The sequence below is a fragment of the Hyla sarda genome (assembly GCF_029499605.1).
Source record: "Hyla sarda isolate aHylSar1 chromosome 1 unlocalized genomic scaffold, aHylSar1.hap1 SUPER_1_unloc_2, whole genome shotgun sequence".
Taxonomy (NCBI): domain Eukaryota; kingdom Metazoa; phylum Chordata; class Amphibia; order Anura; family Hylidae; genus Hyla; species Hyla sarda.
The window spans coordinates 214,012-236,675 of NW_026607581.1; the positions used below are offsets into that span (position 1 = coordinate 214,012).

The window sequence follows — 22,664 nt, forward strand, 5'->3', positions numbered from 1 at the left end:
TGTACTACAGCGCGGTATAATAATTGTCAGTGTTACCGAGGTCGGGCCTCATAGGCAACAGCGCCTGGTAGACCTGGAGGCCATGACTGGGGGAGCAAGACAGTTTAACCCTATAGATGCCACAATCAGTACTGACTGCGGCATACATAGGGTTACACTGCCAAGACAGTCGGGAAAGTAATCCCGCCCAGGACATAAAAGTACATCACGGGGTGGTGAGGGGGTTGTGTCATCTATCCCCTGTATCTCAATAACAGGGACCCCAGTGTCCCCAGGTAGGGAGGAGGTACATTCACTATGGGAGCTGCAGAAACAGCCGAGCACAGACTGAGGTGTCCAGTGATCGGACGCCACATGATCAGCAAGGATCGGGGATAACACAACCTTTCTAAAAGGGTCTCAGCAGGTGAAGCCCTGACCGTCCTGGAATTCTTCATCACTGGAATAAGTCCCTTCTCTCTGAGGTGTTTGGGTCTCCAGTAGCAGCTCCCCATGGATTATGCCTGTTGGGTCTTCTCCATGAGGAGCAGTGAATATCACAGCCATATACCACACTCTTCTCCTACCATGTAAACTATAGTGATGACATCGCTGGATCGGTGACTACGTTCTAAAAGAAAACTTTTATTATCAATTGGGAACAAGTTTGGAGATGCAGTATATGATATATGTATAAATGTCAGATATCCTATGTACATGGTGAATATATAGATGTGAAATCTGCATCATTTATTGCTCTGAATTGGCTTCTCCCCTGTGTGAGTTCTTTGATGTTTAACAAGATTTGATTGCTGAGTAAAACATTTCCCACATTCTGCACATGAAAATGGCTTCTCCCCTGTGTGAGTTCTTTGATGTTTAACAAGATTTGATTGCTGAGTAAAACATTTCTCACATTCTGCACATGAAAATGGCTTCTCCCCTGTGTGAGTTCTTTGATGTCTAACAAGATTTGATTTCTCAGTAAAACATTTCCCACATTCTGAGCATGAAAATAGCTTCTCTCCTGTGTGAGTTTTTTTATGTCGAGTAACATCTCCTTTGAAAGTAAAACATTTCCCACATTCTGAGCATGAAAATGGCTTCTCCCCTGTGTGAGTTCTTTGATGTTTAACAATATTTGATTTCTTAGTAAAGCAGTTCCCACATTGTGAACATGAAAATGGCTTCTCCCCTGTGTGAGTTCTTTGATGTTGAACAAGACCTGATTTTTCAGTAAAACATTTCCCACATTCTGAACATGAAAATGGCTTCTCCCCTGTGTGTGTTCTTTGATGTTTAACAAGATTTGATTTTTCAGTATAATATTTACCACATTCTGAACATGAAAATGGCTTCTCTCCTGTGTGATGTCTTTGATGTACAAGAAGATTTGATTTAAAAGTAAAACATTTCCCACATTCTAAGCATGAAAATGGCCTCTCCCCTGTGTGAGTTCTTTGATGTTTAACAAGATGTGATTTTACAGTAAAAGATTTTCCACATTCTGAACATGAAAATGGCTTCTCTCCTGTGTGAGTTTTTTTATGTCGAGTAACATCTCCTTTGAAAGTAAAACATTTCCCACATTCTGAGCATGAAAATGGCTTCTCCCCTGTGTGAGTTCTTTGATGTTTAACAATATTTGATTTCTTAGTAAAACATTTCCCACATTGTGAACATGAAAATGGCTTCTCCCCTGTGTGAGTTCTTTGATGTTGAACAAGACATGAGTTTTCAGTAAAACATTTCCCACATTCTGAACATGAAAATGCCTTCTCCCCTGTGTGTGTTCTTTGATGTTTAACAAGATTTGATTTTTCAGTATAATATTTACCACATTCTGAACATGAAAATGGCTTCTCTCCTGTGTGATTTCTTTGATGTACAAGAAGATGTGATTTAAAAGTAAAACATTTCCCACATTCTAAGCATGAAAATGGCTTCTCCCCTGTGTGTGTTCTTTGATGTTTAACAAGATGTGATTTTTCAGTAAAACATTTTCCACATTCTGAACATGAAAATGGCTTCTCTCCTGTGTGAATTCTCTGATGTTTAAGAAGATTTGATTTGGCAGTAAAACATTTCCCACATTCTGAACATGAAAATGGCTTCTCCCCTGTGTGAGTTCTTTGATGTTGAACAAGAGCTGATTTCTGAATAAAACATTTACCACATTTTGGACATAAAAATGGTTTCTCTCCTGTGTGAATTTTCTGATGTTCAACAAGACTTGACTTCTTAATTAAACATTTCCCACATTCTGAGCATGAATATGGTTTCTTTCCTGTATGAGCTCGTTGATGTCCAACATTCCTTCTATGACTTTCTTTTTGCTGAACATCCTGTGATGACTGAGAAGACAGGACCTGTATATAAGGATGAGATGACAGATCTTGGCTGTGAAGGGCTGAGGGTGTATCTGGGATAATGGAATGTTCTTCATATGTATCTTGTGTGATATCATCATCTGCTTTATAATCTGAAGATATAAGATTCTCCTCTGATCTCCCGGTACAAGAATCTGCAGAGAATAACACAGATTATATAATTGAGTATTAACCTTATTTACATTTTCCCATCTAGAGTCACATGAGAGTTTGTTTTTTGTGGGACCAATTTTACTGTGAAATAGAAAACAAATTGTGGGATAAAATTCAATTGAAATAAAATACAATTTTGCAAATTTGGGATTTTTTCATCACCTACCATACAACGTGATGTCACAACTGACGTTATACTTATCCATCAGGTCAGTATCATCTTGTATAGTTTTCCTTATATTTTAATAAAAAAAATACTTTAACCCCTTAAGGACTTTTTAAGGGTTTTTTCACTTTTGTTTCTTCCACCTCACCTTCTAAAAATCAGAACGCTTTCAGTTTTCTACCTACAGACCCATATGAGGTTGTTGTTGGTTTTTGTGCTACCAATTTTACTTTGTAATGACGTCAATCATTCCACCACAAAATCTACGGTGAAACCAAAAATAAAAAATAATTTGTGAGGCAAAAATTAAATTAAAAAACACTATTTTGTAATATTTGGGGGCTTCTGTTTCTACGCAGTACATATTTCGGTAACAGTGACACCTTATCTTTATTCTGTAGATCCATACGGTATAAGGAGACCCAACTTATATAGGTTTGATTTTGTTACTTCTTTAAAAAAATAAATTGAACTTTTTGTACAAAAATTAGCATGTTTAAAATTGTCCTCTTCTGACCCCTATAACTTTATTATTTTTCCGTATACAGGGATGTGTGAGGGTCATTTTTTGCGCTGAGATCTGAAGTTTATATCTGTACCATTTTTCTATGGGACTTTTTGATCACTTTTTATACATTTTTTTAGGGTATATAAAGTGACCAAATCTACGCAGTTCTGGACTTTGGTATTTTGACCGTGCAGTTTAAAAAACCTTAATTTTTTATAGTTTTTTTATATGGGAAAAGGGGGTGATTCAAACTTTTATTAGGGAAGGGGTTAAACTGCTAAGACTTGTTCTTATTTTCAAGCTTCATATCCTGTACATTCACTTTGCTGACATGGCTTTAGCTGAACTGTCCTTCCCATAGGGTCTATGACTGATCGTCCGGCATCTAGGTCTCTTCCTCCCAGTCTCTACTGAGCAGCAATGTTTCCATCCAGGGGTGTAATGATCATGGCTGCAGGGGGGGCTCCTCTGGGGGTCCGGGTAGGGGGGGGGGGGGTGAACAGAAGATACAGAACAGTCTGTGGGGCACAGTAATAGTGTGGGGGCATAAAAGGTGTAGAATCTATAGTAAGAGCGCACAGAAGGGCCTGTGGTCTAAGATTTGCCTTGGAGCCCGCCCCCCCCCCAAAAAAATACTCTAGTTACACCACTACTTACCATGAATTACTGCAGCCAGTGACCAAAAAGAATCTGTGACTGTTCTCTGCATGTACTTGTTACTCACCTGGGTGGTTACCTGTAGGAATGTCCTCCTTATACTGCTCATCACCGCTCACATCTGTCTCTTCTTCTTCCCTTATGTCTGTAGCTTTAATATTGTTCAGATCTTTTCCTGTTGGAATGTCCTCCTTATACTGCTCATCACGGCTCACATCTGTCTCTTCTTCTTCCTTTATGTCTGTAGTATTTTTATAAATCAGATCTTTTCCTGTAGGAATGTCCTCCTTATACTGCTCATCACTGCTCACATCTGTCTCTGGAGCATTAATATTGTTCGGATCTTCACCCTGATTCATAAGATGTGGAAGAAATATAGTAAAAGTCATCAGACAGTAGGAGAAGTCACGTGGGATGTTATAGATGAGCAGGAGATGAGGAGTCATGGAGGGTGAGGGGACTGACCACAAGAGCTTCACAGCCCTTCTACAGATCATAGGGAATATCTCCATCTACCTGATCATCCTGTGGAAGAAGAGGACGGGGACACCTCTCTGGTGCTGTTCTCTTACTGGATCTGACTGTAGGGAACACATACAGAGACTGAATTCATTCTTTACATACAAATAATGAGAGGACGTGTGTATATAGTCATGTCTATTACCTGGTGATGTGAGGGGCTGCTGATCCTCCATCATGACCTGATCCTTGTACTGATCCTTGTGTCCATCTACATACTCCCACTCCTCCATGGAGAAATAGACCGCCACGTCCTGACACCTTATAGGAACCTGACAGATAATGATACAGTCATCACCCCGACCCCTCCAGTGGTGTTACTGTATAATGTCCCAGCATTCCCAGCAGTGTCACCTCTCCAGTCATCACCAGACCCCTCCATTACTGTATAATGTCCCAGCAGGGTCACCTCTCCAGTCATCACCAGACCCCTCCATTACTGTATAATGTCCCAGCAGTGTCACCTCTCCAGTCATCACCAGACCCCTCCATTACTGTATAATGTCCCAGCATTCCCAGCAGTGTCACCTCTCAAGTCATCACCAGACCCCTCCATTACTGTATAATGTCCCAGCAGTGTCACCTCTCCAGTCATCACCAGACCCCTCCATTACTGTATAATGTCCCAGCAGTGTCACCTCTCCAGTCATCACCAGACCCCTCCATTACTGTATAATGTCCCAGCAGTGTCACCTCTCCAGTCATCACCAGACCCCTCCATTACTGTATAATGTCCCAGCATTCCCAGCAGGGTCACCTCTCCAGTCATCAGACCCCTCCATTACTGTATAATGTCCCAGCATTCCCAGCAGTGTCACCTCTCCAGTCATCACCAGACCCCTCCATTACTGTATAATGTCCCAGCAGTGTCACCTCTCCAGTCATCACCAGACCCCTCCATTACTGTATAATGTCCCAGCAGTGTCACCTCTCCAGTCATCACCAGACCCCTCCATTACTGTATAATGTCCCAGCAGTGTCACCTCTCCAGTCATCACCAGACCCCTCCATTACTGTATAATGTCCCAGCAGGGTCACCTCTCCAGTCATCACCAGACCCCTCCATTACTGTATAATGTCCCAGCAGTGTCACCTCTCCAATCATCACCAGACCCCTCCATTACTGTATAATGTCCCAGCAGTGTCACCTCTCCAATCATCACCAGACCCCTCCATTACTGTATAATGTCCCAGCAGTGTCACCTCTCCAGTCATCACCAGACCCCTCCATTACTGTATAATGTCCCAGCAGTGTCACCTCTCCAATCATCACCAGACCCCTCCATTACTGTATAATGTCCCAGCAGTGTCACCTCTCCAGTCATCACCAGACCCCTCCATTACTGTATAATGTCCCAGAAGTGTCACCTCTCCAGTCATCACCAGACCCCTCCATTACTGTATAATGTCCCAGCATTCCCAGCAGTGTCACCTCTCCAGTCATCACCAGAACCCTCCATTACTGTATAATGTCCCAGCAGTGTCACCTCTCCAGTCATCACCAGACCCCTCCATTACTGTATAATGTCCCAGCAGTGTCACCTCTCCAGTCATCACCAGACCCCTCCATTACTGTATAATGTCCCAGCAGTGTCACCTCTCCAGTCATCACCAGACCCCTCCATTACTGTATAATGTCCCAGCATTCCCAGCAGTGTCACCTCTCCAGTCATCACCAGACGCCTCCATTACTGTATAATGTCCCAGCAGTGTCACCTCTCCAGTCATCACTAGACCCCTCCATTACTGTATAATGTCCCAGCAGTGTCACCTCTCCAGTCATCACTAGACCCCTCCATTACTGTATAATGTCCCAGCAGTGTCACCTCTCCAGTCATCACCAGACCCCTCCATTACTGTATAATGTCCCAGCAGTGTCACCTCTCCAGTCATCACCAGACCCCTCCATTACTGTATAATGTCCCAGCAGTGTCACCTCTCCAGTCATCACCAGACCCCTCCATTACTGTATAATGTCCCAGCAGTGTCACCTCTCCAGTCATCACCAGACCCCTCTATTACTGTACAATGTCCCAGCATTCCCAGCAGTGTCACCTCTCCAGTCATCACCAGACCCCTCCATTACTGTATAATGTCCCAGCAGTGTCACCTCTCCAGTCATCACCAGACCCCTCCATTACTGTATAATGTCCCAGCAGGGTCACCTCTCCAGTCATCTCCAGACCCCTCCATTACTGTATAATGTCCCAGCAGTGTCACCTCTCCAGTCATCACCAGACCCCTCCATTACTGTATAATGTCCAAGCAGTGTCACCTCTCCAGTCATCACTAGACCCCTCCATTACTGTATAATGTCCCAGCAGTGTCACCTCTCCAGTCAGCAGCTCCATCATCTTGTTGATGAGTTCTCGGATCTTCTGTTCATCCATTTCCTCATGTATCAGGGAGTGAGGTGGGGGCCCCGGGATTGGGCTCAGGGTTCTTCCCCATCCTTCACACACAGGGGCCCGACAGCGCCCACTAGAGGACTTCTTCACTACTGTGTAATCCTGTGTATGGAGAGACACATTAATATCACTACATACATTCCCAGAATCCCTCACCTCTCCAGTCATATCCATCTGTTATTCCATAGATAAGAATGAGGTCATGTGACATCACTCCCAGAATCCCTCACCTCTCCAGTCATATCCATCTGTTATTACATAGATAAGAATGAGGTCATGTGACATCACTCCCAGAATCCCTCACCTCTCCAATCATATCCATCTGTTATTATATAGATAAGAATGAGGTCATGTGACATCACTCACAGAATCCCTCACTTCTCCAGTCATATCCATCTGTTATTACATAGATAAGAACAAGGTCATGTGACATCACTCCCAGAATCCCTCACCTCTCCAGTCATATCCACCTGTTATTACATAGATAAGAATGAGGTCATGTGACATCACTCCCAGAATCCCTCACTTCTCCAGTCATATCCATCTGTTATTACATAGATAAGAATGAGGTCATGTGACATCACTCCCAGAATCCCTCACTTCTCCAGTCATATCCATCTGTTATTACATAGATAAGAATGAGGTCATGTGACATCACTCCCAGAATCCCTCACCTCTCCAGTCATATCCATCTGTTATTACATAGATAAGAATGAGGTTAAGTGACATCACTCCCAGAATCCCTCACCTCTCCAGTCATATCCATCTGTTATTTTATAGATAAGAATGAGGTCATGTGACATCACTCCCAGAATCCCTCACCTCTCCAGTCATATCCATCTGTTATTACATAGATAAGAATGAGGTCATGTGACATCACTCCCAGAATCCCTCACCTCTCCAGTCATATACATCTGTCATTACATAGATAAGAATGAGGTCATGTGACATCACTCCCAGAATCCCTCACCTCTCCAGTCATATCCATCTGTTATTACATAGATAAGAATGAGGTCAAGTGACATCACTCCCAGAATCCCTCACCTCTCCAGTCATATCCATCTGTTATTACATAGATAAGAATGAGGTCATGTGACATCACTCCCAGAATCCCTCACCTCTCCAGTCATATCCATCTGTTATTACATAGATAAGAATGAGGTCATGTGACATCACTCCCAGAATCCCTCATCTCTCCAGTCATATCCATCTGTTATTACATAGATAAGGATGAGGTCATGTGACATCACTCCCAGAATCTCTCACCTCTCCAGTCATATCCATCTGTTATTACATAGATAAGAATGAGGTCATGTGACATCACTCCCAGAATCCCTCACCTCTCCAGTCATATCCATCTGTTATTACATAGATAAGAATGAGGTCATGTGACATCACTCCAAGAATCCCTCACCTCTCCAGTCATATCCATCTGTTATTACATAGATAAGAATGAGGTCATGTGACGTCACTCCCAGAATCCCTCACCTCTCCAGTCATATCCATCTGTTATTACATAGATAAGAATGAGGTCATGTGACGTCACTCCCAGAATCCCTCACCTCTCCAGTCATATCCATCTGTTATTACATAGATAAGAATGAGGTCATGTGACGTCACTCCCAGAATCCCTCACCTCTCCAGTCATATACATCTGTCATTACATAGATAAGAATGAGGTCATGTGACATCACTCCCAGAATCCCTCACCTCTCCAGTCATATACATCTGTCATTACATAGATAAGAATGAGGTCATGTGACATCACTCCCAGAATCCCTCACCTCTCCAGTCATATCCATCTGTTATTACATAGATAAGAATGAGGTCATGTGACATCACTCCCAGAATCCCTCACCTCTCCAGTCATATCCATCTGTTATTACATAGATAAGAATGAGGTCATGTGACATCACTCCCAGAATCCCTCACCTCCCCAGTCATATCCATCTGTTATTACATAGATAAGAATGAGGTCATGTGACATCACTCCCAGAATCCCTCACCTCTCCAGTCATATCCATGTTATTACATAGATAAGAATGAGGTCATGTGACATCACTCCCAGAATCCCTCACCTCTCCAGTCATATCCATCTGTTATTACATAGATAAGAATGAGGTCATGTGACATCACTCCCAGAATCCCTCACCTCTCCAGTCATATCCATCTGTTATTACATAGATAAGAATGAGGTCATGTGACATCACTCCCAGAATCCCTCACCTCCCCAGTCATATCCATCTGTTATTACATAGATAAGAATGAGGTCATGTGACATCACTCCCAGAATCCCTCACCTCTCCAGTCATATCCATGTTATTACATAGATAAGAATGAGGTCATGTGACATCACTCCCAGAATCCCTCACCTCTCCAGTCATATCCATCTGTTATTACATAGATAAGAATGAGGTCATGTGACATCACTCCCAGAATCCCTCACCTCTCCAGTCATATCCATCTGTTATTACATAGATAAGAATGAGGTCATGTGACATCACTCCCAGAATCCCTCACCTCTCCAGTCATATCCATCTGTTATTACATAGATAAGAATGAGGTCATGTGACATCACTCCCAGAATCCCTCACCTCTCCAGTCATATCCATCTGTTATTACATAGATAAGAATGAGGTCATGTGACATCACTCCCAGAATCCCTCACCTCTCCAGTCATATCCATCTGTTATTACATAGATAAGAATGAGGTCATGTGACATCACTCCCAGAATCCCTCACCTCTCCAGTCATATCCATCTGTTATTACATAGATAAGAATGAGGTCATGTGACATCACTCCCAGAATCCCTCACCTCTCCAGTCATATCCATCTGTTATTCCATAGATAAGAATGAGGTCATGTGACATCACTCCCAGAATGCCTCACCTCTCCAGTCATATCCATCTGTTATTCCATAGATAAGAATGAGGTCATGTGACATCACTCCCAGAATCCCTCACCTCTCCAGTCATATCCATCTGTTATTACATAGATAAGAATGAGGTCATGTGACATCACTCCCAGAATCCCTCACCTCTCCAGTCATATCCATCTGTTATTACATAGATAAGAATGAGGTCATGTGACATCACTCCCAGAATCCCTCACCTCTCCAGTCATATCCATCTGTTATTACATAGATAAGAATGAGGTCATGTGACATCACTCCCAGAATCCCTCACCTCCCCAGTCATATCCATCTGTTATTACATAGATAAGAATGAGGTCATGTGACATAACTCCCAGAATCCCTCACCTCTCCAGTCATATCCATGTTATTACATAGATAAGAATGAGGTCATGTGACATCACTCCCAGAATCCCTCACCTCTCCAGTCATATCCATCTGTTATTACATAGATAAGAATGAGGTCATGTGACATCACTCCCAGAATCCCTCACCTCTCCAGTCATATCCATCTGTTATTACATAGATAAGAATGAGGTCATGTGACATCACTCCCAGAATCCCTCACCTCTCCAGTCATATCCATCTGTTATTACATAGATAAGAATGAGGTCATGTGACATCACTCCCAGAATCCCTCACCTCTCCAGTCATATCCATCTGTTATTACATAGATAAGAATGAGGTCATGTGACATCACTCCCAGAATCCCTCACCTCTCCAGTCATATCCATCTGTTATTACATAGATAAGAATGAGGTCATGTGACATCACTCCCAGAATCCCTCACCTCTCCAGTCATATCCATCTGTTATTACATAGATAAGAATGAGGTCATGTGACATCACTCCCAGAATCCCTCACCTCTCCAGTCATATCCATCTGTTATTACATAGATAAGAATGAGGTCATGTGACATCACTCCCAGAATCCCTCACCTCTCCAGTCATATCCATCTGTTATTACATAGATAAGAATGAGGTCATGTGACATCACTCCCAGAATCCCTCACCTCTCCAGTCATATCCATCTGTTATTACATAGATAAGGATGAGGTCATGTGACATCACTCCCAGAATCCCTCATCTCTCCAGTCATATCCATCTGTTATTACATAGATAAGGATGAGGTCATGTGACATCACTCCCAGAATCCCTCACCTCTCCAGTCATATCCATGTGTTATTACATAGATAAGAATGAGGTCATGTGACATCACTCCCAGAATCCCTCACCTCTCCAGTCATATCCATCTGTTATTATATAGATAAGAATGAGGTCATGTGACATCACTCCCAGAATCCCTCACCTCTGCAGTCATATCCATCTGTTATTACATAGATAAGAATGAGGTCATGTGACATCACTCCCAGAATCCCTCACCTCTCCAGTAAGCCGGAAGAGTATCTGTAGGGTGAGGTTTATGATCCTGTCGGCCATCTTGTTCCTCTCTCTCTCCATGGTTGATCCTGGATTGGAGAAACCTGAAGGGAAGAAGAGGAGATGATGAGAAATGGCGGCTGCTAATAGAAACAACAACAGAGAAAGAAAGAGACAAATACACAGAAAGTTCTGGATCTTGTGATCTTCTTCGTTAAGTTATAAAACCTTGTGGACCGGAAGGGGTTAATAGTAATGTCCCCTCCCCCAGCGCTCCTGATGTCACCACAACCGTATATACCTCCACCTGCAGACTGTACAGGAGCCGTGTGCATACAGGACCTGCGATGATGTCACCGTCATGTGATCAGTCACATGGAGGAGGAGGAGTCACATGATCAGGGGCTGCTGCTCTAGGCTCATCTGCTCAGTGTATGCAGGACTCTGCTGTGCTGGTTGTGATCGCTGCTGGATGAGCTGAAGTTATGTGTATGCAGCAGAGCTGTGTGTGTGTGATGTGCGTGGTGCAGAGCTGTGTATGTGTGTGTTATATATGTCTGCAGCAGAGCTGTGTGTAATGTGCATGTAGCTGAGCTGTATGTGTACACAGTAGAGCTGTATATGTGTAATGTACATGTAGCTGAGCTGTATGTGTACACAGTAGAGCTGTATATGTGTAATGTACATGTAGCTGAGCTGTATGTGTACACAGTAGAGCTGTATATGTGTAATGTACATGTAGCTGAGCTGTATGTGTACACAGTAGAGCTGTATATGTGTAATGTACATGTAGCTGAGCTGTATGTGTACACAGTAGAGCTGTATATGTGTAATGTGCATGTAGCTGAGCTGTATATGTGTAATGTACATGTAGCTGAGCTGTATGTGTACACAGTAGAGCTGTATATGTGTAATGTACATGTAGCTGAGCTGTATGTGTACACAGTAGAGCTGTATATGTGTAATGTACATGTAGCTGAGCTGTATGTGTACACAGTAGAGCTGTATATGTGTAATGTGCATGTAGCTGAGCTGTATGTGTACACAGTAGAGCTGTATATGTGTAATGTGCATGTAGCTGAGCTGTATGTGTACACAGTAGAGCTGTATATGTGTAATGTACATGTAGCTGAGCTGTATGTGTACACAGTAGAGCTGTATATGTGTAATGTGCATGTAGCTGAGCTGTATGTGTACACAGTAGTGCTGTATATGTGTAATGTGCATGTAGCTGAGCTGTATGTGTACACAGTAGAGCTGTATATGTGTAATGTGCATGTAGCTGAGCTGTATGTGTACACAGTAGAGCTGTATATGTGTAATGTGCATGTAGCTGAGCTGTATGTGTACACAGTAGAGCTGTATATGTGTAATGTACATGTAGCTGAGCTGTATGTGTACACGGTAGAGCTGTATATGTGTAATGTACATGTAGCTGAGCTGTATGTGTACACAGTAGAGCTGTATATGTGTAATGTGCATGTAGCTGAGCTGTATGTGTACACAGTAGAGCTGTATATGTGTAATGTGCATGTAGCTGAGCTGTATGTGTACACAGTAGAGCTGTATATGTGTAATGTACATGTAGCTGAGCTGTATGTGTACACAGTAGAGCTGTATATGTGTAATGTGCATGTAGCTGAGCTGTATGTGTACACAGTAGAGCTGTATATGTGTAATGTACATGTAGCTGAGCTGTATGTGTACACAGTAGAGCTGTATATGTGTAATGTACATGTAGCTGAGCTGTATGTGTACACAGTAGTGCTGTATATATGTGTAATGTGCATGTAGCTGAGCTGTATGTGTACACAGCAGAGCTGTGTGTAATGTGCATGTAGCTGAGCTGTATGTGTACACAGTAAAGCTGTATATGTGTAATGTGCATGTAGCTGAGCTGTATGTGTACACAGTAGAGCTGTATATGTGTAATGTGCATGTAGCTGAGCTGTATGTGTACACAGTAGAGCTGTATATGTGTAATGTACATGTAGCTGAGCTGTATGTGTACACAGTAGAGCTGTATATGTGTAATGTACATGTAGCTGAGCTGTATGTGTACACAGTAGTGCTGTATATGTGTAATGTACATGTAGCTGAGCTGTATGTGTACACAGTAGAGCTGTATATGTGTAATGTACATGTAGCTGAGCTGTATGTGTACACAGTAGAGCTGTATATGTGTAATGTACATGTAGCTGAGCTGTATGTGTACACAGTAGAGCTGTATATGTGTAATGTACATGTAGCTGAGCTGTATGTGTACACAATAGAGCTGTATATGTGTAATGTACATGTAGCTGAGCTCTATGTGTACACAGTAGAGCTGTATATGTGTAATGTACATGTAGCTGAGCTGTATGTGTACACAGTAGAGCTGTATATGTGTAATGTGCATGTAGCTGAGCTGTATGTGTACACAGTAGAGCTGTATATGTGTAATGTACATGTAGCTCAGCTGTATGTGTACACAGTAGAGCTGTATATGTGTAATGTACATGTAGCTGAGCTGTATGTGTACACAGTAGAGCTGTATATGTGTAATGTACATGTAGCTGAGCTGTATGTGTACACAGTAGAGTTGTATATGTGTAATATGCATGTAGCTGAGCTGTATGTGTACACAGTAGAGCTGTATATGTGTAATGTACATGTAGCTGAGCTGTATGTGTACACAGTAGAGCTGTATATGTGTAATGTGCATGTAGCTGAGCTGTATGTGTACACAGTAGAGCTGTATATGTGTAATGTACATGTAGCTGAGCTGTATGTGTACACAGTAGAGCTGTATATGTGTAATGTACATGTAGCTGAGCTGTATGTGTACACAGTAGTGCTGTATATATGTGTAATGTGCATGTAGCTGAGCTGTATGTGTACACAGCAGAGCTGTGTGTAATGTGCATGTAGCTGAGCTGTATGTGTACACAGTAAAGCTGTATATGTGTAATGTGCATGTAGCTGAGCTGTATGTGTACACAGTAGAGCTGTATATGTGTAATGTGCATGTAGCTGAGCTGTATGTGTACACAGTAGAGCTGTATATGTGTAATGTACATGTAGCTGAGCTGTATGTGTACACAGTAGAGCTGTATATGTGTAATGTACATGTAGCTGTGCTGTATGTGTACACAATAGAGCTGTATATGTGTAATGTACATGTAGCTGAGCTGTATGTGTACACAGTAGAGCTGTATATGTGTAATGTACATGTAACTGAGCTGTATGTGTACACAGTAGAGCTGTATATGTGTAATGTGCATGTAGCTGAGCTGTATGTGTACACAGTAGAGCTGTATATGTGTAATGTACATGTAGCTGAGCTGTATGTGTACACAGTAGAGCTGTATATGTGTAATGTACATGTAACTGAGCTGTATGTGTATACAGTAGAGCTGTATATGTGTAATGTACATGTAACTGAGCTGTATGTGTATACAGTAGAGCTGTATATGTGTAATGTACATGTAGCTGAGCTGTATGTGTACAGTAGAGCTGTATATGTGTAATGTACATGTAGCTGAGCTGTATGTGTACACAGTAGTGCTGTATATGTGTAATGTACATGTAGCTGAGCTGTATGTGTACACAGTAGAGCTGTATATGTGTAATGTACATGTAGCTGAGCTGTATGTGTACACAGTAGAGCTGTATATGTGTAATGTACATGTAGCTGAGCTGTATGTGTACACAGTAGAGCTGTATATGTGTAATGTACATGTAGCTGAGCTGTATGTGTACACAATAGAGCTGTATATGTGTAATGTACATGTAGCTGAGCTGTATGTGTACACAGTAGAGCTGTATATGTGTAATGTACATGTAGCTGAGCTGTATGTGTACACAGTAGAGCTGTATATGTGTAATGTGCATGTAGCTGAGCTGTATGTGTACACAGTAGAGCTGTATATGTGTAATGTACATGTAGCTGAGCTGTATGTGTACACAGTAGAGCTGTATATGTGTAATGTACATGTAGCTGAGCTGTATGTGTACACAGTAGAGTTGTATATGTGTAATGTGCATGTAGCTGAGCTGTATGTGTACACAGTAGAGCTGTATATGTGTAATGTACATGTAGATGAGCTGTATGTGTGTGTTTGATGTGCGTGGTGCAGAGCTGTGTATGTTATATATGTCTGCAGCAGAGCTGTGTGTAATGTGCATGTAGCTGAGCTGTATGTGTACACAGTAGAGCTGTATATGTGTAATGTGCATGTAGCTGAGCTGTATGTGTACACAGTAGAGCTGTATATGTGTAATGTGCATGTAGCTGAGCTGTATGTGTACACAGTAGAGCTGTATATGTGTAATGTGCATGTAGCTGAGCTGTATGTGTACACAGTAGAGCTGTATATGTGTAATGTGCATGTAGCTGAGCTGTATGTGTACACAGTAGAGCTGTGTGTAATGTACATGTAGCTGAGCTGTATGTGTACACAGTAGAGCTGTATATGTGTAATGTACATGTAGCTGAGCTGTATGTGTACACAGTAGAGCTGTATAAGTGTAATGTGCATGTAGATGAGCTGTATGTGTACACAGTAGAGCTGTAGATGTGTAATGTACATGTAGCTGAGCTGTATGTGTACACAGTAGAGCTGTAGATGTGCAATGTACATGTAGCTGAGCTGTATGTGTACACAGTAGAGCTGTAAATGTGTAATGTACATGTAGCTGAGCTGTATGTGTACACAGTAGAGCTGTATATGTGTAATGTACATGTAGCTGAGCTGTATGTGTACACAGTAGAGCTGTATGTGTAATGTACATGTAGCTGAGCTGTAAGTGTACCTAGTAGAGCTGTATATGTGTAATGTACATGTAGCTGAGCTGTATGTGTACACAGTAGAGCTGTATATGTGTAATGTACATGTAGCTGAGCTGTATGTGTACACAGTAGAGCTGTATATGTGTAATGTGCATGTAGCTGAGCTGTATGTGTACACAGTAGAGCTGTATATGTGTAATGTACATGTAGCTGAGCTGTATGTGTACACAGTAGAGCTGTATATGTGTAATGTACATGTAGCTGAGCTGTATGTGTACACAGTAGAGCTGTATATGTGTAATGTACATGTAGCTGAGCTGTATGTGTACACAGTAGAGCTGTATATATGTGTAATGTACATGTAGCTGAGCTGTATGTGTGTAATGTACATGTAGCTGAGCTGTATGTGTACACAGTAGAGCTGTATATATGTAATGTACATGTAGCTGAGCTGTATGTGTACACAGTAGAGCTGTATATGTGTAATGTACATGTAGCTGAGCTGTATGTGTACACAGTAGAGCTGTATATGTGTAATGTGCATGTAGCTGAGCTGTATGTGTACACAGTAGAGCTGTGTGTAATGTGCATGTAGATGAGCTGTATGTGTACACAGTAGAGCTGTATATGTGTAATGTGCATGTAGCTGAGCTGTATGTGTACACAGTAGATCTGTATATGTGTAATGTACATGTAGCTGAGCTGTATGTGTACACAGTAGAGCTGTATATGTGTAATGTACATGTAGCTGAGCTGTATGTGTACACAGTAGTGCTGTATATGTGTAATGTACATGTTGCTGAGCTGTATGTGTGCACAGTAGAGCTGTATATGTGTAATGTACATGTAGCTGAGCTGTATGTGTACACAGTAGAGCTGTATATGTGTAATGTACATGTAGCTGAGCTGTATGTGTACACAGTAGAGCTGTATATGTGTAATGTACATGTAGCTGAGCTGTATGTGTACACAGTAGTGCTGTATATGTGTAATGTACATGTTGCTGAGCTGTATGTGTGCACAGTAGAGCTGTATATGTGTAATGTACATGTAGCTGAGCTGTATGTGTACACAGTAGTGCTGTATATGTGTAATGTACATGTAGCTGAGCTGTATGTGTACACAGTAGAGCTGTATATGTGTAATGTACATGTAGCTGAGCTGTATGTGTACACAGTAGAGCTGTATATGTGTAATATGCATGTAGCTGTGCTGTATATGTGTACACAGTAGAGCTGTATATGTGTAATGTACATGTAGCTGAGCTGTATGTGTACACAGTAGTGCTGTATATGTGTAATGTACATGTAGCTGAGCTGTATGTGTACACAGTAGAGCTGTATATGTGTAATGTACATGTAGCTGAGCTGTATGTGTACACAGTAGAGCTGTATATGTGTAATGTACATGTAGCTGAGCTGTATGTGTACACAGTAGTGCTGTATATGTGTAATGTACATGTAGCTGAGCTGTATATGATGGTTATATACAGGTGGCGGTGAGGTGTCTTGCGGCTGCACTTTATGATTAATAAGTATAATAACCTCCTGTTAGTTTAACACGTTCGCGCATCACGGCTTATATATATGACACGCAGTTAACCTGGTGATGCGCGGCATCGCACGGGTTAACTGGCAGAAGTCTCGCTGTTTCCAGCAGGGGACAACTTCTGCTTCACCCTCCAGGACCATACATTGATGTTCCTGGTCAGCGATCACTGTGATTGGTCCCTGTGGACCAATCACAGTGACCTGGGGTGAAAGTTCATATCCCCCGCACTACCCGTCCCTGGAAGTCGGGCAGAACAGGGGAAGATGGCTGCGGCGGCTCGCGGGGACCTGCGGCATAGGAGGGGAACACATGGGGACCGGCAGCCTTACCTGGAGCAGCGGCGGGACCGGCCACGTGGAGGATCAGTGGCGGGACCGGCAGGTAAGTATATGGTCCTCAGAGGTAGCAGTGAAGATCTTCACTGCTGCTTCTAGGAGTCTTAAAACTACAACTCCCAGCATGCCTAGACAGCCTTTGTCTGTCTGGGCATGCTGGGAGTTGTAGTTTTGCAACATCTGGAGGGCCCCAGTTTGGAGACCATTGTATAATGGTCTCCAATCTGTGCCCTTCCAGCTGTTGTAAAACTACAACTCTCAACATGCACTGACTGTCCATGCATGCTGGGAGTTGTAGTTCAGCAACATGTGGCCCTTCAGATGTTGCCGAACTACAACTCCCAGCATGCCTGGACAGTCAGTGCATGTTGAGAGTTGTAGTTTTGCAACAGCTGGAAGGGCACAGATTGGAGACCATTATATAATGGTCTCCAAACTGGGGCCCTCCAGATGTTGCAAAACTACAACTCCCAGCATGCCCTTCAGCTATCTGGGCATGCTGGGAGTTGTAGTTTTTCAACAACTGGAGACACATTGGTTGGGAAACATTGTCTGTTTCTAACTCAGTGTTTCCTAACCTGTGTGCCTCCAGCTGTTGCAAAACTATTACTCCCAGCATGCACTAACGGAGCATGCATGCTGGGAGTTGTGGTTTTGCAACAGCTGGTGCCCCCCCCTGTGAATGTACAGGGTACATTCACACGGGCGAGGGTTTTACAGTGGACTTCTCGCTGCAAGTTTGAGATGCAGCAAATTTTGCGCTGGGAAACTCGCTGTAATCCCCCGCCCGTGTGACTGTACCCTAAAAACACTACATATACACATACCCCTACACAGTACCCCCCAATAAGAACGTCCGGTTCGCCACTGTTTCCATAGCGGAGCCTCCAGCTGTTGGAGGCATGCTGGGAGTTTAGCAACAGCTGGAGGCACCCTGTTTGGGAATCACTGGCATAGAACACCCCTATGCAAATCCCTAATATAGTCCTCAAATGCACATGGCGCTCTCTCACTTTGGAGCCCTGTCGCATTTCAAGTCGACAGTTTAGGACCACGTATGGGGTATCGCCGTACTCGGGAGAAATTGCATTACAAGGTTTGTGGGGCTATTTCTCCTTTAACCCTTTATGAAAAGGAAGTGTTGGGGTCTACACCAGAATGTTAGTGTAAAAAAATTTAATTTTTTACACTAACATGCTGGTGTTGCCCCATACTTTACATTTTCACAAGAGGTAAAAGGGGAAAAAAGCCCCCCAAAATTTGTAACGCAATTTCTCCCGACTACGGAGATACCCCATATGTGGGCGTAAAGTGCTCTGGGGGCGCACAACAAGGCCCAGAAGGGAGAGCGCACCATGTACATTTGAGGTGATTTGCACAGGAGTGGCTGATTGTTACAGCAGTTTTGACAAACGCAAAAAAAACAAAAACCCCACATGTGACCCCATTTTGGAAACTACACCCCTTACGGAATGTAATGAGGGGTGCAGTGAGAATTTACACCCCACTGGTGTCTGACAGATCTTTGGAACAGTGGACCGTGAAAATGAAAAATTTTGTACAGCCCACTGTTCCAAAGATCTGTCAGACACCAGAGGGGGGTAAATGCTCACTGTATCACTTGTTACGTTCCTCAAGGGGTCTAGTTTCCAAAATGGTATGCCATGTGTATTCTTTTTCCTGTTCTGGCACCATAGGGGCTTCCTAAATGCGACATGCCCCCTAAAAACCATTTCAGAAAAACTCACTCTCCAAAATTCCCTTGTCGCTCCTTCCCTTCTGAGCCCTCTACTGCGCCCGCTGAACAATTAACATAGACATATGAGGTATGTGCTTACTCGAGAGAAATTGGGCTACAAATACAAGTATAAATTTTCTCCTTTTACCCCTTGTAAAAATTCAAAAATTGGGTCTACAAGAGCATGTGAGTGTAAAAAATGAAGATTGTGAATTTTCTCCTTCACTTTTCTGCTATTCCTGTGAAACACCTGAAGGGTTAAAACGCTGATTGAATGTCATTTTGAATACTTTGTGGGGTGCAGTTATTATAATGGGGTAATTTGTGGGGTATTTCTAAGATGAAGACCCTTCAAATCCACTTAAAACCTGAACTGGTCCCTGAAAAATTGTGAGTTTGAAAATCTTGTGAAAAATTGGAAAATTGCTGCTGAACTTTGAAGCCTCTGGTGTCTTCCAAAAGTAAAAACTCATAAATTTTATGATGCAAACATAAAATAGACATATTGTATATGTGAATAAAATAAAAAAAATATTTGGAATATCCATTTTCCTTACAAGCAGAGAGCTTCAAAGTTAGAAAAATGCAAAATTTTCAATTTTTTCATCAAATTTGGGAATTTTTCACCAAGAAAGGATGCAAGTTACCACAAAAATTTACCACTATGTTAAAGTAGAATATGTCACGAAAAAACAATCTCGGAATCAGATTGATAAGTAAAAGCATTCCAGAGTTATTAATGTTTAAAGTGACAGTGGTCAGATGTGCAAAAAACGCTCTGGTCCTTAAGGCCAAAATGGGCTTGGTCCTTAAGGGGTTAATACATTTTGCTGAGAAGCCGAGATCACTGCGCATGTTGTAGACATCACCATGTCTGTTTTTTTTCTCTACTTAAATTTAATAAAATATCATGTTAAATGGTCACTCTCAATAAAAAAATTGTTTCTATTGCACTCCTTATGGTAAATAAAATATAGAATTTTTTAAAATTTGTGTTTATAAAAGCTGCCACTAGGTGTCTCTTTTCTTGTCCAGAGCACATTTTTCCCCATCTCATACACAGACTTTGGACTCCTGCTGGCCTGGCAGAAGTCCAAACACAGGAAGTGCAGGCTGGAGTGCTGAGGGGGGTGTGTGCAGCCTTAGCCAATCACAGCTCATCTCACACTGAACTGAAGTTCTCCCCTGTATGGCTTCAGATGATGTCACGCCTGCTGGGGAACGCCCCTTCCCAGTCTGTGAATCTGACTGAGACTGAGCAGAAAATACAGAACAATATCAAGGTAGAAAACTAAGAAATAATAAAAATGAAGGCCGGGGGTGGTTTATCATGATGGGGCAGTGACCTGGCAGGATTATAACATGTAACAAGTTAATGAGAGGTTCTCTTTAATGAAACCGCGTGGTCAATGGCGTAAACATAAAAAATACCAAAGTCCAGAATTGCTGATTTTTGGTCACTTCATAAACCTCAAAAAATTATCATAAACGATCAATAATCCCCAGGAAAACTATAGTGGTAATAAAATAGTACAGATCCCGGCACATCCGGCTCGTACATTCCTGTATACGGACAAATAAGAGTTATAGGGGTCAGAGGAGGACGATTCTAAGCCCAATCATGTCTGTACAAAACATTATACGTGTTTAACCCCTTAAAGACTCATTTTGCATTTTCGGTTTTACCTCCTTACCTTTTAAAATCATCAATTTTCCACCTAAAAATTCATATGATGGCTTATTTTTTGTGCCACCAATTCTACTTTGTAATGACATCAGTCATTTTACCTAAAAATCTACAGCGAAACAAAAAAAAAAAACCATTGTGTGACAAAATTAAAAAAAAAAAAAACGCCATTTTGTAATTTTGGGGGCTTCCGTTTCTATGCAGTGCAGTTTTCTGTAAAAATGACAACTTATCATTATTCTGTAGGTCCATACGGTTATAATGATCCCCTACTTATATAAATTTGATTTTGTCGTATTTCTGGAAAAAATCATAACTACATGCAGGAAAATTATTACGTTTAAAAATTCTCATCTTCTGACCCCTATAACTTTTTTATTTTTCCGCGTACAGGCCGGTATGAGGGCTCATGTTTTGTGCCGTGATCTGAAGTTTTTATAGGTATGATTTTTGTTTTGATCGGACTTTTTGATAAAAAAAGTGACCTAAAATACGCTATTTAGGACTTTGGAATTTTTTACGTGTACGCCATTGACTTTGTGGTTTAATTACCTATATATATATATATATATATATATATATATATATATATTTATAGTTTGGAAATTTCCGCACGCGGCGATACGACATATGTTTAATTTACATAGTTTTTTTTTTTTATGGGAAAAGGGGGGTGATTTATTTTCACTTTTTTTTTTTTTTGCAATGTTATATGATTTCCTACATTGATCAGTGCTATGCCATAGCATAGCATCGATCAGTGTTATCGCTGCTCAACTGCTTCTGCCTGGATCTCAGGCACAGAGCAGTCATTCGGCGATTGGACAGCGAGGAGGCAGGTAGGGATCCTCCTCATGTCCTGCAATTCGCTGCATCTGAAGGGTTAATACCGGGCATCACTGCGATCGGTGATGTCCAGTATTAGCCACGGGACCGACCTAATATGATGCGGGATCACCGCGTGACCCCACGTTATATCACGCCTGATGAAAGGGTATACACCCAGAAACGCGTTGTGTGAATGAAATAAAGTTGGATCTACCACCACCATTTTCTCCAGAGTTTTCACTGACTCCACCAAACACAGAGCAGCGCGGACATCACTTCCCGGTTTCACTCTCTCCTTCTATTATCACGTTATATCACTTAAGCCGGCGCAGGACGTAAATATACGTCCTGCGTCATTAAGGTCACAGCCAAGGTCACAACCTGAATGCCCTCCCTATTTCCGGTCACCGTCGCTTGTCGGGCTGTAATCGGAGCAGGATGACTAATGATATCTATCAGTAGCCATCCCAGCACATCGCCTAGGGGGGTCCCGAGACCCCCTCCCCCAATTTTGACCGGCAAATCACTTTTTTTCCAGGCCAATCGGGTTTCTGGTGACCTGATCGCCCAGAAAATAAGACTGATCGGTGCTGTCAGACAGCACTGACCACCATGAAGGATAGGAGTGAAGTGGCAGGGGTGCTACCTCCTCCTCTCCCCTGCCATTAGTCAGGACTGACCGA

The 22,664-nt window shown here is 42.2% G+C and overlaps 1 protein-coding gene across 1 annotated transcript in view; it reads right to left on the minus strand.

Moving 5' to 3' along the window:
• Positions 1 to 546: 546 nt before the first annotated feature.
• The window catches only part of LOC130298078 (gastrula zinc finger protein XlCGF57.1-like), a 138,037-nt gene continuing 115,919 nt past the window's right edge, over positions 547 to 22,664 (minus strand). Inside the window, exon 2 of the mRNA XM_056550972.1 lies at positions 547 to 2,503. Within this exon, the coding sequence (XP_056406947.1) occupies positions 726 to 2,503 (1,778 nt within the window). The 3' untranslated portion in view covers positions 547 to 725. The remainder of the gene's footprint in view (positions 2,504 to 22,664) is intronic.